Source organism: Taudactylus pleione, unplaced genomic scaffold (genome assembly GCF_031769625.1).
Source record: "Taudactylus pleione unplaced genomic scaffold, aTauple2 ptg000442l, whole genome shotgun sequence".
NCBI classification, from domain to species: domain Eukaryota; kingdom Metazoa; phylum Chordata; class Amphibia; order Anura; family Myobatrachidae; genus Taudactylus; species Taudactylus pleione.
The window spans coordinates 767,370-784,940 of record NW_028284844.1 but is presented as its reverse complement, the minus strand read 5'-3'; the positions used below and the strand labels follow the sequence as shown (position 1 = coordinate 784,940).

The 17,571-nt window shown below is 45.3% G+C and overlaps 1 protein-coding gene across 2 annotated transcripts in view; it reads left to right on the top strand.

The window, feature by feature from the left end:
* ROR1 (ROR family WNT receptor 1) overlaps window positions 1-17,571 on the top strand; it is a 328,168-nt gene that overhangs the window by 178,536 nt on the left and 132,061 nt on the right. Inside the window, exon 2 of one of the 2 annotated variants that reach the window (XM_088447812.1) lies at window positions 16,769-16,840. The exons of the other annotated variant lie outside the window; for it this stretch is intronic. Coding sequence (XP_088303938.1) covers window positions 16,769-16,840 — 72 coding nt within the window. The remainder of the gene's footprint in view (window positions 1-16,768; window positions 16,841-17,571) is intronic. 2 annotated transcript variants of the gene reach the window in all.

Below are 17,571 nucleotides of genomic sequence, written 5' to 3'. Positions count from 1 at the left end.
GCGCATGCGCAAACCAGTCATTGCGGTCGGAAATCGTGCGCTCGCAAAACAGCGAGGGGCTGCTAATTTGATTGACAGAATGTACCGTTTGTGGGTGGTAACAGGGGAAGGTGCTTGAAAACGGTGGAGTGGAGATCCGAACGCAGGCGTGCCTAACGGTCAAAAGGGCGTTTAATGGGAGTGCATAATTAGTAAAGGAGCGTCATCGACCACGTCACTTGGTTGTCTTTTAGCCTGAACTGCTCGCAGTGATAGCGGTAGGAAAAGCTACCACAAGCACTGCGAGCATTTCGATGTACCCGATTAATCTAATAAATACCGGAGATGACGTGTGATGTGAACGGCAAAGGGGCGTCTTTACAAAATAGCGAGCGCATTTTTTGGTCGCTCGCTCAGACATAGAGGCGTCAACAAACCGCAAAGAGCGAGCGCTCAATTTAAATAGCTGACCCCTTTTTTGGAACGACCGTCCGCAAATAGCGTCCAGCTCTGAATCAGGCCCAGAGTGTGGGGGGGGGGGGGGGGGCAAAGAGAAAGAGAGAAAGGGGGGTGAAGAGAGAAACAAAAACAAGCATTACAGCTATAGTATATATAACTTTAAAAAAATACAGCGCAAAATGAAAATAAAAAATAGGATATACCTACCGTAAGGATAAACTGACTTTATTTTAATAATAGGAAATGGAAGTGGATCATATACTGTATAATATAATAGATACACATAATTTAGTGATAAATATCCAACATAAATACAGTAAGAAGTAAGATTGTGATATTGGCAGAAGATGCATGGCATCCATTGAATGTATGTTTTTAGATTATACACAAATAATAAGTGGCATGTTCATTATTTGATTATAAACGTGTTTAACAAGTCCAATGTTTGTTTAGTTTTTGATTTTGTACAGCTAATGTAAGTTTGTGTAACGGTGGTTTTCAACTTCTTCTTATTTTGTTGGCCGGGAACCCAAATTATGTCTGGGAGTCAGCTCCAGGACAATTTTGGAATTAATAACATATTTCCTTCTAATTACTGCTGGCTTCGAGTTAAGCATTTGCCTTATAAAATTGTAATTGTTGGGAAATTAGGTACTTGTACTTATCATAGATAATTATATTTTATTAGTTTGTAGTACACAATGTTTTATGAAAATTGATGATGATGGCGACGAGCGGACAGCTGGAGCGTTGCACATAGGTTAATAGGGCGCACTTTTTATTCCCACGCTAAAAACAAGGCAGAAGACACTAAAAATAAAATCCACCGATAGTAAATGCACTGTTAATCCGATGTACAGCATGGATAATTAAGTGTATGCACCATACACATGTAACGATTTTTTGAACAATTTAACTATAGCGACGTCATTTAAACAAATGATACAGATATGAAATAAAAAGTGTCAAAAGTATGTGAACTTTAAAGGTGCATACACACACAACGATTTTTTGAACGATTATCGATAAACAATATCGATTATCGTTCAACATTGAAAAAATCGTTCACTTTCTAAGTTATAACGATGAACGATTATCGTTCATGCGCATTCCCGTTTGTAGTTCATTCTGACTGACCAACTGAACGATTTTCATTAAGGAAAATTACAAAAATCGTTTGTAGTTCAAAAAATCGTTCATTACATTTTAAAAAATCTGATAGATAATCGTTCATAAAATCGTTCATAAAATCGTTGGTAACAGAATCGTTGTGTGTGTATGCAGCTTTACAGTATAATCAAATATATTCATGTGACAATCTATAATCACTGCTGCAGATGTAGCCTTTGGTATCCTATGCGGATATCGCAGACGAGGCCGCAGGGCGCTCAGGACTTTGCATCACGTCGGTGCGGTCTGGGAGATGAAGATCTCATTCCTTCCAGCCGCCCCTCACAGACCAGACACCCTGACACTTGTGTAAACATTCTCCTGCTCTCTCCAGATGGTCTGCTGTCCTGCTGCCCCTCTTACGCTGGACAATATGGCCCTTGTATGGAAATCTTGTGTCACGTCAGATGGTGTAGAAGATAATAGGCGTGCTGCCATCACTCAGGAAATGGGCTAAGTAGCTGATGTGCCCTATATGCAATAAGTGCACTTATCTCTGACAGCAAATGTCATATATTTATTGTGAACACAATTAGGAAAGTTAGATCAGAAAGTGCACAGACCATTATCGGGGGGCAGGTGCAGGCTGGGGTGGGTGGGATTTCAAAGTGTATGGTCATCACAGCACACATCTGTGTGTAACATAGAGGACTGTTTCTCTGCATCACAGAGGCTGGAGACAGCTACCTGTCTATCGGAGACAGCTACGTGTCTATCAGAGTAATCTACGTGTCTATCAGAGACAGCTACGTGTCTATAAGAGTCAGCTACGTGTCTATCGGAGTCAGCCACGTGTCTATCAGAGTAATCTACGTGTCTATCGGAGTCAGCTACGTGTCTATCGGAGTCAGCCACGTGTCAATCGGAGTCAGCCACGTGTCTATCGGAGACAGCCACGTGTCTATCGGAGTCAGCCACGTGTCTATCGGAGACAGCTACGTATCAGTCAGCTACGTGTCTATCAGAGACAGCTACGTGTCTATCGGAGTCAGCCACGTGTCTATCAGAGACAGCCACGTGTCTATCGGAGTCAGCCACGTGTCTATCGGAGACAGCCACGTGTCTATCGGAGTCAGCCACGTGTCTATCGGAGACAGCTACGTATCAGTCAGCTACGTGTCTATCAGAGACAGCTACGTGTCTATCAGAGTCAGCTACGTGTCTATCAGAGACAGCTACGTGTGTCTATCACAGACAGCTACATGTGTCTATCAGAGACAGCTACGGGTGCCTATCAGAGACAGCTACGTATGTCTCGGAAACAGCTACATGTGTCTCGGAGACAGCTACGTGTCTATCGGAGACAGCTACGTGTGTTTATCAGAGACAGATATGTGTGTCTATCAGAGACAGCTACGTGTGTCTATCAGAGACAGCTATGTGTCTATTGGAGACAGCTACGTGTCTATCAGAGACAGCTATATGTGTCTATCGGAGACAGCTATGTGTCTATCAGAGACAGCTATGTGTGTTTATCAGAGACAGATACGTGTCTATCAGAGACAGCTATGTTTGTTTATCAGAAACAGCTACGTGTATCTATCGGAAACATCTATGTCTGTATCAGAAACACAGCTACGTCTGTATCAGAAACAGCTAACTGTGTCTATCAGAGACAGCTACGTGTATTTATCGGAGACAGCTACGCGTGTCTATCGGAGACAGCTACGTGTGTCTATCGGATACAGCTACGTGTCTTTATCGGAGACAGCTACGCGTGTCTATCGGAGACAGCTACGTGTGTCTATCGGATACAGCTACGTGTCTTTATCGGAGACAGCTACGTGTGTCTATCGGATACAGCTACGTGTGTCTATCGGAAACATCTATGTCTGTATCAGAAACACAGCTACGTCTGTATCAGAAACAGCTAACTGTGTCTATCAGAGACAGCTACGTGTATTTATCGGAGACAGCTACGCGTGTCTATCGGAGACAGCTACGTGTGTCTATCGGATACAGCTACGTGTCTTTATCGGAGACAGCTACGCGTGTCTATCGGAGACAGCTACGTGTGTCTATCGGATACAGCTACGTGTCTTTATCGGAGACAGCTACGTGTGTCTATCGGATACAGCTACGTGTCTTTATCGGAGACAGCTATGTGTGACTATCACAGAGACAGCTATTTGTATCTATTAGAAACAGCTGACTTATTAAGGTCAAACCGTCCTACTTATTGACTATAGAATTCAGAACCCACTATTGCCAACTATACAGTCCATATCCTACTATTGTATGCATCTATTATCTACTATAAAGGTCTGAAACTACTATTAACTATACTATTAACTATAGAGGTCAGAACCTACTATGTATCAACTGTAAACTTTGGAACTTACTATGTTGTTATATTATTATTATTATTATTATTATTATTATTATCATCTTTTAGTTATATGACAACACAAGGATTCTGTAGTGCTGTACATAGGGATGGAACATACAGAAGAATTACATGCACTGACGTGCCAAAAGTCATAGGATAGCAGTATGTATAGGTAATGGTAAATGGCGTCACCGTAATGTGACATCTTGGAAATGCCCAGACCTGCATCAGCTCTAATCTGACATCTCATGAGTCAGTTTGAACACCGGCTAGGCTGCTCATGGCAAGGTGATGTGAATACCTACTGTACTAACTATTGACTATAGGGGATGTAGTCAGCATCCCGTTACACGGGTTGCCGACGGTCTATATACCAGCACCGGAACCCGGATGGCAGTCGGGATCCCGGCTCCAGAATAAGGGAGGGTCAGGTTTAGTGTTAGGGGTTAGAGTTAGGCACTAGGGGGAGGGTTAGGCACTAGGGGGAGGGTTAGGTTTAGGATGCGGGGAGGTAGAGATTAGGGTTAGGCACTGGGGGGGGGAGGTTAGGGTAGGGAGAGGGGTAGCATACCGAACAACAAGTGTTGGTATGCTAGCATTGTCGAGAAGCTGGCGTCGGGATTCTGCCAGCCGAGATACCGAGCGGCGGCATCCCATTCCCAACTTAACTATAGAGGCCAGAACCTAATAACTATGGGCCTGATTCAGAGCCGGACGCAATTAGCGCTCGCTCGTCCAGAAAATAGGGGTGGCTATTCAAATGAACCGTTCACTCTCTGTGGTCTGTTCACACCTCTAGGTCTGAACGAGCGAACAAAACTTGCGGTCGTTTTTTTGAAAACTACGCCCCCTGGCCACTCGCATCCTACGTCATGTCCGCTATTTATTAATCGAGTACATCGACCAGGGTATGAACTGCTCGCTATTCTTGGGGTTGGTTTTTGCTACCACAAGTTTGCGAGCAGTTCTGGCTATAAAATAATCCAGTGACGTGGTCAATGACGCTGCTGTTTTAATTATGCACACCCATAAAACGCCCGTTTTGACCTTTAAGCACGCCTGCGTTCTGATCTCCACTCCCCGTTTTCAAGCACCTTCCCCTGTTACCACCCACATACGCCTCCTCCTGTTACTCAAATTAGCAGGCATTCGCTATTTAGCGAACAAACAATTTTCGGCCGCACTGACTGGTTCGCGCATGCGTATTATGATCCGTACGCATGCGCAGTTGGGCAAACATCGCTCGGAGCGAACGAGCGGCCGCTTACGAGCGGCTCTGAATCAGACCCTATTTACTAAAGAGGCCAGAACCTACTAACTATTGACTAGAGAGGTGAGAACCTACTATTGACTAGAGAAGCCAGAATCTACTAACTACAGAAAACAACAGCTACTAGGCATTTGTTATGTGTCTACCAGAAAGACCACTTTTTAATATGTACAGTATGTAGCATAAGGGCCATTGGGGTAGATGTATTATAGCGGCACGTATCGTGCTGCTATAACGCTTCCCGCTTCGCCTCTTTACCGAGGCGAAGCAGGAAGCACTACCGATGAGATGTAAGAACATCTCATCGGCCGGAGAGGGGGAGCGTTAACTCCCCTCTCCGGCGCTACCCGTTAGAGACCGCAGCGCATCAGCCTAGTGCTGATGCGCTGTGTCTCTTCCCGGCCGGCTCCACTGAGCATGCGCGGGATCTCGCAAGTATCGCGAGATCCCCGCGTGGAGCCGGCAGCCGCCGCGGCAGGGACAGCGCTGTCCCTGCTGTGGGGATAGGCTAGCGCCAGGCTGTAGCTGTCGATAACGACAGCTACAGCTGGCCGAACGGTCATGCGTTATGGCGCTGCCGCTTGGCGCTGCTATCTTGTAGATAGCAGCACCGATAATGACAGGGGCGCATAGCGCCCCTGTCATTTACCGCCCAGACCCCCGATCATACATCGGGGAGAAGCGGTATCAGCGCACATAACGTGCACTGATACCGTTTCTGGGCTTCGTACATCTCCCCCATTGTCTATTATTTATGTTATAGTCAAGTTATTAGAGACATGAACTTATGGACTGAATATACTATAGATTCCAGTATCTAACCCTAGAGATCATCACTTACTATGGGTAGTAGTCATGTCTGCTACTTTATGCTAATGCTACTAACAGCCCTTCCCCTGGTGTACAAGCGTGCGTCTGACCGTGCAAGAACTGAGCGCCTGCAGACGCTGTAGCACCACCTGGTGCGTCCATCGGACGCACCATCAAAATATGCACCAGACCTATGGCAGGTGCAAAGTTCCTGTTTCAGTATGGCATCCAGTGTGAGCGATTAAGCATCTGGGTATACAACCACTATCAGCGGCACCCTGTGACCCTCCCATAACACGCCTGTAAGACGGACCATCTCCGGGCATCTAAACAGCCACCTCCCAGAAACGTCCAGCGCCTTTCCAATACGTCTCACTCGCAATTGCGCCTATGTGCGTACACAACAAGGTACACATCATGCGCCGTGTGACGCTTTAGTGATTTAGATGCATGAATGCGCATTAAAGATCAGCCCACTCTGTGAACATCAACATTGCGAGCGATGCATCACATAGGTCAGTATTAAGTACTGTATATAACACACAAGTGGTGATAATTTATGTATAAGCTTTTTGCAAAAATATCATGCAGTATCCCAACCTGTGCATTACCAGGAATCACTCTCTCACTACTGTATATTGGCGAAAATTGCTGACTAACGATATAGTACTGCCGCCTCCCACCTTTATATCACCATGGAGACTTATATTTACATTTCATCAGAGGGTACATTATCCCACACATATCTACTAAAGAGTCATATATACATTAGAATAGTTCGTTTTAGCTGCTGCGATGTTCTTGTCAACAGAATTTACTGAAAGTCATTCACTGAGGCTCACAAGAGCCGTGAATCAGCGCAGTTTCCGCTGCGGCCATGTCGTGTGTCTCGGTGTGCGCACGTGTGCCTAGAGCAAAGTGGTTTTGATTTGCGCAAGGGCAGAAGCTTGCACAGGCAAGCAGAGGTGGTGCCTTCCTTTACAGCTGTGGTTCTCAAACTCGGCCTTCAGGACCCCACACAGGTCACATTTTCCAGGTCACCCAGCAGGTGCACAGGTGTATTCATTACTCACTGACACATTTTAAAAGATCCACAGATGGTTATAATTATTTTACTTTTAATTTTGTGAAGAGACCTGGAAAACATGCACTGTGTGGGGTCTTGAGGACCGAGTTTGAGAACCTGTGCCTTACAGAGTATGGAGTAGGCACTCGGAATTGTGGAATACTGTGAAATGAAGATTTAGGCCCATGGAGGCCATTACTTACTATTTATTTTATACTATTTATTTTATGCATTTTATTTTATACTATTTATTTTCTGCTATTTATTTTATGCTTTTTATTTTATACTATTTTATGCTATTTATTTTATACTATTTATTTTATGCTTTTTATTTTATACTATTTTATGCTATTTATTTTATTCTATTTTATGCTATTTATTTTATACTATTTATTTTATACTATTTATTTTATACCATTTATTCTATTTTTTATACTATGACTGGAGCTCTCTATGATCGCTCTATAAACCATTTCTTTAAAGTTGAATCTCCTTAAATACAGAATAGACAGTCATCCATCTGCAGTCATCATGAATGTCTAAGCTTCCATTTATCCAACCCACTGGTTTCCTAAGAAGTTCAGCAATAGATTATAGCTGGGACCCCTCAGTCCATGGCCACGGTGAGCAGCAGTTTGAGTCTGAATTATACTTTATAATGTGTTTATATCTGCACGTTTCCCCCACCTGTAGGAGAGGTCACCCCTCCTCATACATAAAGCATTGGAACGTAGTACTGTGGATTTTCCTTCCCCGCCAATATATACAGTGATATCTGATACCTGTGTATATAGTATAAAGATCAGCATGAGCCATTATTCCTCCTGTAGCCCGAAAATGGATGGAAATCGCAGACCTCTGCCAATACCGCAAACATTCATATATTATATCGTAAGTTAAAACAATGAATTCAGGTGATATATCTCATTGACTACCTAGCTTATGCTTTATAAGGTTTTGCTATTCCGTCAGAAGGTTATATGCTGAAGTAAAAGACCCAAAAAAATATACTGTATATTAAGCTACGAAGTTTGAATAGTAAAACTTAAAATATCTTCAAACCAATAACATAATTGGATTAAAAAAAAGAAGTGCATAGTATCGGATAAAAAGAAAAACAGCATATATAGCAGAAGTATCCTCTTATAAGTAATGCAGAAACTAAGGACCTAATTCAGAGCTGCTCCCAAAAAGCGAGTGCTCGCTCTGAATGAGGGCGGCCGCTTTTCTTTTTTAGCCGGCCTCCTGGCCGCTCGCTAAGCTGTGGGTGACCACTCACAGCTTTTGCGAGCGGCCAGGTGGCGATTGCGATGGTCGCGACCATCACGTCCATCGAGCTTGCGGCGAGACCTTTGTGGTAGGGTCTCGTCTGCTGCAAGCCCCAGTGAGCTTCCTGCTCTATTAGAGCAGGAAGCTCACTACTGACATCACTGGTGATGTCAGTAGGGCCGCCCACAAACGGCAGGCGTTTCTTCAGGAACGCCTCCATTTGTCCAGCCACGCCCCCTCCCCGCCTACAAAACGGGGCGAGCTGTCGGTCAACATCGACAGCCGCCCCATTTGTAGCGAGCCCCCCGGAGCGAGTGAATTTCTCACTCACTCCGGGGCTTGTGCACGCGCATTGCTCACGCCGCGAGTGCGCAATGCCCCACCATCGACCCGCTTGCGAGCGCATATCGCTTGCAAGTGGGTCTGAATCAGGCCCTAAGTGTTTAAGGGGCACATTCAAATAGCTAGGGGTGGGTGGTTACCGTGGGCGTATAGCCTCAAACATGGCTAATTGAATATACTCCCCGAAAATCTGGCTTAAAAAAGGGCTCCTTGTATGCTCTATTAATAAATTATGGGTGATTTTCTTGTGACTTTGGCCTCCAAATCGTAGGATGTTTTTGGCTGCTATATGGAGGCGGAGTTGCCAAGCTGCCAGTGATGTGCGGAGGGTTATGAACCGAAACATCTACGACTTTCTGGTTTCTTTTTAGCTGTATGTCAAACACCTTCCCCTCTGCCTGATAATAAAATACAACCAGAACTAGTGCTTCAGCCTACATTGGTTTTGGGAAAAGTAGAGAGAGGAAGGGGGGGCACTAAAAAGAGGATCCCGCTGAAACTTCTAACAATAGGTATTACCAGCCAGGGTGGCACCATAGTGTTTCTTTGCCTCATGTGCTCATGTGTAGCTTATAAACAGAAAGCCATTAAAGGGGAACTCTACCATCTATGTGGGAGACTTGTATAGTGTTACTACCATTTGATATGATAAGAAAGCTCCTATGGAAATACAATTTGATTCTATACATGCTTGTGCGTATCTGTTGTAATAGCCAACGGCAACACAAATAAACAGCGTAAAAAAGACTAGTCAGTGCTCTCTTTATGTAATATCTATCGATGCGTAGCGGGTATTATAGGCCATGTACAGGGCTCTATATAAAGGGCCTCATTCAAAGGTGCACGTTATTACAGTGGCGCCTGCATATTTTTTATGCCAAAGCCGCAGTCAGTGGGTTCCTACCGAGATGCCCACCTTCCGCTTTGCTACTCCACGCCATTAGTCGCATCCATCGTAGATTGCATCGGCCCTATGGAGGTGCAGTTTCTCTGTCTGAACATGGCCGTCAGGGTCAGTGCAACTGCGTCTATGGATGCAGTCGCTGACTGTGACACCAGCCCGTCTGGCTAGCCAGACCCTCTTTACCTCCCTGAAACGCCCCATGTCTGCGTCTTAGAGCAGTAACCATTGGGATACAGGTGCAGGCTAAAAAAATATTGCCAACTTGCGTGCGGTATTGGCAGAGCGTGCAAGTGGGTGACTTTCTGCTTGGCACAGCGCCACTTTTATTATTCCAGCATTACGTCCCAACCCAGCGACTGACATTGAGATTTGTGCGAACGCTCATGACTCCGACTTTTCTGAACTCTCATTTCCCCCGAAAGTGAGAGACTGACAACGCAGAACTGCACGAAAAACTGCGGAACGTCCGTGCTCGTTCGGAGCGTGCAAACGGAGATGGGGTGTCTGTTACTGACAGATCTTGTGCATGGGGTATCTGTAAGTCCCGATACAAATAATGATGGCTATATCTACGTACAGAAAATCAGTGGGCGGTGCGGCCTTGCGCATGAAGACGGTCAGATCATGGCATAAACGGGTGGATGCTGGCTTTTTTTGTGTGCAAACCTCATTTTAGGATTCATTTAGTAACTTTGTATGTGCTAGATTCTCACCAACCTACCACAACCAATCAGCAATGATGTTTTTTTTATCTTACTAATGCAAATTGCACAATGAGAGGAAATGTTAGCTTGCAGTGGGTTAGAGCATTGTTTGTATTTGTGCCACGTCCGTAAAAGAGCCCCTGTGTCTTACACATATTTTTCTTTATTACGATTCTCTTGTAGCTTCCAGCTTCATTGTGTTGTTTTGTTTATCAAGGCCAAGAACAACCTTCCACTTTGGTCTGATCTGTGTGTATGGAGTAAATAAATATACTACGCCCACTCGCAGCACATAACTGATTTTGATAATGTGCACTGAAGAAATCTATAATACACTTTGTGAAATGCGTCTAGTTATAAGCAGGGTCAGTGCCAGACAATGCAGTTGCCACGATCGGAATGGGTATGATATACCCGTCAGCGATTCCCGTCAGCGGCAGCCCGACAGGAGCAGAGTGCGACGCAGCGGAAGCCCGACAGCGCTGGAAATCCCGATCGTGGATAGGTAAGTATCCACTAACCTGACCCCCCTAACCCTCCTTAGGGGTGCCTAACCCTAACTTCCCCCCCAAGTGCCTAACCCTAACCACTCCCTTCCCCGCTACCTAAACCAAAGTCCCCCGGGGGGGTGCCTAACCCTAAGTCCCCCCCTGGGGTGCCTAACCCTCCCTCCCCCTTGCCTAACCCTCCCGGGTGGGTGCCTAACCCTAAGTCCCCCCCGGGAGCCCTAAACCTAACCCTCCCCCCCGCGGCTGTCCGCTTGCGGCGCCCGGCATCACTACGGTCGTGGTGCCGGGCGCCGGTCTCCCGGCGTCGGGGAAATGCGGGCGTCTACATCTAGACACCCGGCATTTCCCCCATGCCGGGATAAGACAGTCGGGAAGCCGGCTGCCGGTATATAGGCAGTCGGCTTCCCGATTGCTTCCCCCACGATCTTAGGGAGGTTTAGGTTCCAAAACAGTTTATAGTACAGGTAGAAGATAGAGTAGGTCACTAAAATTACATTGACAGCCATTGTCTATGCACAGGGTGGCCGTTTTGCCATGAAACCTTGACCAGTCAATACCTACAAGCCATACCCTTTGTACATGGTGACATGGTATTACACCCATGGTGTTATAGCGAGGTCCAGCCCTCAGCATCACCAGGGTGGTCTTATGTATTTTCTTCAAGTCTTTTCATAGAATGTAGTCTCAGATCAAGATAAAACCTTCAGGCATGAAGCCAACATCATGATAAGATCACAATGGGAAATGTCAATAGGGGACCTATACAGATAAAGAGAACATTACACATGGAGGCTGGAGAGAGAGGGAAACCTCTGTACATTTGTTTTCTCTGCAGAACGAGATTAATGTTTCGTTTATTTTGATAGAGTTGGTGTTTATTTAGTTTCTTCCTGTTTACCAAGTTGAAACAATGTATCCAGGATTGCAACTTGCTGAGATTACGCGTTTCATTGTGACATTCTTTGGATCACTTGATGATTTAATGTTGAAATGTAACATTGAGGAACAAGATTATTATCCATCCTGATTTGTCTCTAATGGAGCATACACACAGTCAGATTTATCAGATTTGTCAGATGAACGATTGAACGATTTGAATGATTTGAACGATTTTACCAAAGTTTTGAACGATTTGAACGATTTTTGACTGCATTAAAATGAATGGAATCGTCCAAGTCTGTCTGCAAACCCATCAGATGTCAGATATCGTTATCTGACAAACGGGAACGCGCATCGTTGATCGTCCATCGTTCAGGCATGTCAGATTTTCCTTCAGATATGAACGACTGAACGATTTTTAAATTGTTATCGTTCATATCTGAAGGAAAAATCTGACCGTGTGTATGCACCATTAGCTTGATTTTTGTAGGTTATCCCCTGCTAATATCAGTAATGGGCTAAAAAATGGGTGACCACAACATGCCGACACATGTCCAAGTTCAGCTGAGCAGTAATAGTTTTGTCAGTGCTATGCACACGAAAGTCGGTAAGCAATGCCCCTTCCAGACATAAAAAAAATCAGGACTGTTAGAGGTTTGGAAATGTTCTTAAAGGACCACTGACGCCTTATGTAGTGGAGCTACTTATAACAATCACTAATATATATGTAAAAATTCCCATGAATTAACAGAAGTTGAGATAGTTGAAATAATTGCATTTGCTAGTTATGTCTGAGCTGTTGTTCTCTGTTACCAGCCATTTTCTGCTGAACAGACTGACTGGGATGTATGTAATAGTATTACTGACAGGATGTCTGTGGGGAAAAGAACTGCCACAACCTCATCTCAATTACTTTAATTATTTAAAAGGATACATTACAGCTGTGTAATAGTTGTCAGTGTTGAAACATCTGCAAATAGGATTTTTGTCTTCTTTTAGCAAACTAAAGAATGTTTTGATTTATATGTATGTATGCATTTATTTATTTGAATGTGTCTACTCTCATATAAAGCATGCACACCTAAACTCCACACTCCCTATATTTCCTTTACATTCTGCCAGGGTATATTTACTAAGTGACCGCTTTTCTGCGTTTCTGGTCACAGGATTGAAAAAGTGCATTAATAGTAGATGTAAAACCAGGAGTGCTTTGCATTTAACATTATTGCCCTTTTAATTTCTGTGGTCAAAATCACTGAAAAGTAAATATATCCTTCGGTCTTATTGAAACCTAATTGGCTGTAAATTACAGCATCCATGGGCCCCAATTGACCACTGTTCCTGATCAGCAACTGCCTGCAATCAAGATTTCTGCTGGTGGATGGGTGGGGATGGGGGAGGGGATGGGGGGAGGCCATACTCCGTCGACCTTTTGTTGAAGCGGTGGCACAAGCCAAGAGGAGGGGAGGTAGTTACAGCTCCGCTACATTCCCAGGTTCAGAGAGTGTTAAATGCCGCCCACACGGCTCCCCTGAAATCAAGTAGATGTTGGTCGGTGCAGCCAGTAACTTCTTTGGACCAATGACCACATTGCCGTCATTGTGCAGTACTGCCACTTTAATAGCGCTAGCTGGGTCTATCAGATGTGACCTCTGCCTATGCATGGGCACTTTAATGGTCAATATGAGATGTAGTTATGAGACCGGCGGCCGCGATGCCGCCGATCTCAATACTGACAGGGGAATCCCGACAAGGGACTTAAGGTAGGCGTCAAAATACCGACGCCTATCTTAATCCCAACGCCGGTACGCCAGGCCGAACGAGGTAAGTACAGGGCGCCCTTAGCTGCGATGGGGAAGGGTTAGGTTTGGGAAGTGTAGCAGGGTTAGGTTTTGGGGGGGAGGTTAGGCACCCCTAGTGGGGAGGGTTAGGCACCACTGAGGGTGGGGGTTAGGCACTAAGGGGGAAGGGTTAGGTTTAGGCACGAAGGGGGGAGACTTAGGTTTAGGCACTAAACGGGAGGGTTAGGGTGTGGGATGGAAAGGGTTAGGCTACAAGAAAGGAGGGGAAGGGGGGAGGGTAACCCGACCCCTGTCGGGATACCAACCATCGGGATGCCGCTGTCGGTCTGAGAGGAGGCATCCCGACAGCCGGCGTTACAATCCGAATCCGTCTATATACAGTATGTGCATCTTCTTTATACTGCGTCATAGACAATGTATCCCAAATTCTATTAATGGTGGATTAAGATCCATACACTGTGAGATCTGTGGACGGCATTATTGGTCCTCACCATATTTGTGAGTGTGTGTAGGCGGTTTAAAGGGCCAATTAAATTGGATGTTACGGCGCGATGTTCGTACTGGAAAGACACGTCAGCTGTCAGCTATATTGCCACGCATCCCGTACAGTTGTGCAGAACAGTTGACGGTGTTGGTCTACTGTAATATACAGTAATGTCTGCACCCGCACATTGTGCCCAACACTACCCTAGACTGTCAGAATGTGACCGTTTTACACTAAAGATTACTTAACTCTGGCTGTTGCAGATTCTGGGCGTGAGTCAGACCAGCTCGCAAGCGCATAGCGCTCGCAAGCGGGTCAATGGTGGCCCAGTGCGCACACGAGCCCCGGTGCGAGCGCAAAAACCAGCTCACCCCGTTTTGGAGTCATGGCGGGGGGGTGGCTTCACAAATGGAGGCGTTCCCATGCGAACGCCTGCCGTTTGTGTGACATCACCAGTGATATCAGTGGGAGAGCTTCCGGCTCTATTAGAGCCAGAAGCTCTCTGGGGCTTGCTGGCACGAGATCCTACCACAAGGGTCTCGTCGCAAGCCCTATGGTCGCGATGGTCTTGACCATCGCGACCATCATCCTGGCCGCTCGCAGTAGCTAGGAGGCCGCTCCAAAAACAAAAAGAACGCCCTGATTCAGAGCGAGCGCTCTTTCAGAGCGTCCGGCTCTGAATCAGGGCCTCTGTCCTTTACTTTTTAACTAAAATGTAAAATACGAAATAAATACTTAATAGCAAATTAATGTTAAATCTGGTAAGAAAAAGCACTAATTACATACAAGTCATTGTGGATAATTGTAGATGAACTTTAAGCTCAAAGTATGGACTCTCGTGAGGCGTTGGTTATTTGGGAACATTATTGATGGGAATATGAATATTAATTAGATGTGAAGATTTTGCTCACACTTATCTACTGCTGGGAATGCACCCAAAAATCATTTCATTTAGATGACTTAATGGACAGTTAAAGAAAGCAAAATAACGTGAATATTTGGGTGGGAAGCTGACTGTGGCAGCGATATTTGCAGCCATTTAGGAAGTGAAAAGCTGCTCTCCTGTGACGTCAGATTCCTGGGAAGCCTGATGAGGGTTCCTGGGCCCAGATGTGGTCTTCTGTCAGCAGCTATTTTCACCGGATTATAGATGTTGGTTATCAAGAGTGTCGCTTCCTAACGGGCTGATTCTGAGCAAGTCGCAATGTGTCAATAAAGAAATCCGCTTATGCGCATGTGAAATTGGCGTTTCTGGGTAACCACGTGATCGTGCGAAGAGTGCATAATGATCTCTCGCACCCAGCATGGGGCTGGTCTAAGTCCAGTAACTAACGATGAGGGCTGCGGCAAGCCGCTCCGTGACCGGTGACGTTTTAAAAAAAATATTTGACCCTCTCCCCCAGTGTCAAATTATTTTAATGGGGCATTACCACCCATCCCCAGAGAAAGTAAAGCCCCCTCTGGTGTATTAACTCTCACTCCCATGGGGCATTGCCCCTCCCACTCCCCCTACATGCAGAGCGCAGCGGAGCATGTGTCAGGGGTGACTGATGATCGAATCTTTCAAATCAGGGGCTGTTGGCAACTATGCAGAAACACAGTAGGTACACATGCACCCCTGCTTGCCTTGCCCCTGAACTGCCCACACTGCACACTCATATCCACCCAAACCACGTCTGTCAAGACCATGTCACCTTGCCAGGAAGGCCGCCAGAATGTCTGCAACCTCCTACTCTCCGGTCTTCCCCTCACCCAACTATCTCCACTCAAGAATCTCTTAAATTCTGCTGTGAGACTGATCTTCTTCTGTTACAATTCACATCCGCTGAACCGTTCTGCAAATCCTTACACCGGATCCCCTAACCTCCAAAATCCAATTTAAGCTGTTCAACCTCAACTTCAAAGCCCTCAGCAACACATCCCCACTTACTGCATTGAGTACATGGTGAGATGCTCTCCCTTAGGTCTGCCTCTGACCTGGACACTCTCCTCCTCTCTGACTACCAATTCTCACTCCTAACCTAAGGACTCCTCCAGTGCTGTCCTCTTCTTCAGAAACTCTCAACCCTGTGTGACCAGACTCTTCCCCCAGTCTTCAATCTTTCAAGCACTCTCACAAAACTCACCTATTCACTGTAGCCTATCCTTCCCCACCTGATATAGTACTAATGCCCTCTACGCACTACCAGTTATCATTCCATTCCTCTAGCCCCTATTGTCTCTTCTCTTCTCCATTTAGATTGCAGGAGCAGGGCCCTCTCTATACTCTGTCTCCAATCTGGCCTTTCTTGTCCCTCTGTCTCCTATCTCATGACCAGGGACATCTCTATAATCTGCCTTATGTCTGTCCCTTTTCTGGTGCTATGTATTATCAAAGCTCCGCAATGGTTTCACAGTCAGTACAAAAATCATTCAACAACAACTTTTTGTTGTTGAATGATTTGTGTACTGACTGTCAAACCATTGCGGAGCTTTGAATCACCTTAGAAAAAAAATATATAATGACGATGGTGACGGTTGGCAGGTGGGCATATAATGGCAGCAGGACAAAATCGTATCTGACCTTCTTGGCAGAGACTAGTTTTTAAAATGCACAAAATTATTAGGAAACGTCATATTTCATCTCTAGCCTTTATGAGTTTTGCTATGAATATTGTTTTATGCGTCTGTAGCGGTATTAATTCTTCCTGGCCATTAGCATGTGAGTTATTACTCCGAGAGACGTATATTCAGGTTTGGCGGCAGTCTATAAATTGAAACATTTTCGAAGGGTCTCTTTTTGTCCCACACAGGAACGGAACTGACAGTTGCGGCGGATTTAAAACCCACCTCGCCATGGAACTCTTCAAGCGACCTCGACAAAGGTACAGGAAAGCAAACAAATCTCTACGTCTTTGATGTGACATATTTCATTACAATCTAATATATAAGAGAAATTGCCTTCGTCTAGTAATCGCTTTGACATTTAATTGCAGAAATTTTTGGAGATTTGAAGAATGTTTTTTTTTTCGTCTGCCTATAAAATGTTCCACATGGCAAAAAATGTTTCAAGATGTCTTTTGCCTTAGAAGGCATCCTCCATCATGCCATCTACAATACTGACACAGTCGTTGCTCAGTGTGAATTTATAATTGAAAGAATTATCCAGTTGTGATGTATTTAAGGTACCAGAAAAGCCAGAATTTAAATCTTTTTTTTTTTTGATCAGCTGCCTTGAGTAACAAAGCCTGAGAAGCTCTGCTGGAGACTTTGCAGTTTCGTCATGAAAGGCTGGAGATCCTCCCATCTATTAGATACACAAAATGCAGCTAAACAAGCACCTCCCCATATCTCATAAACCCCACCCCCTGATCCTTTGTGACCAGATGAGTTTACTCTGCCAGTCGGTACAAGTTGCAGAGAAGGTCATTCAACTTCCTAAACAAACCGATTGGGCGCACATCACCACTCCTGGGATAAGGGACGGACTGGGGCTGTATATCAGCCCTGGCAGTTCGCCCTGCACTTCCGTGTAGAGGGGGGCATGGTAAATGCAAGGGGGCATGCCGTGAGTGACGGGGGCTAGCCTCGCGGCACGCTCCTGTTTCTTTTCGGC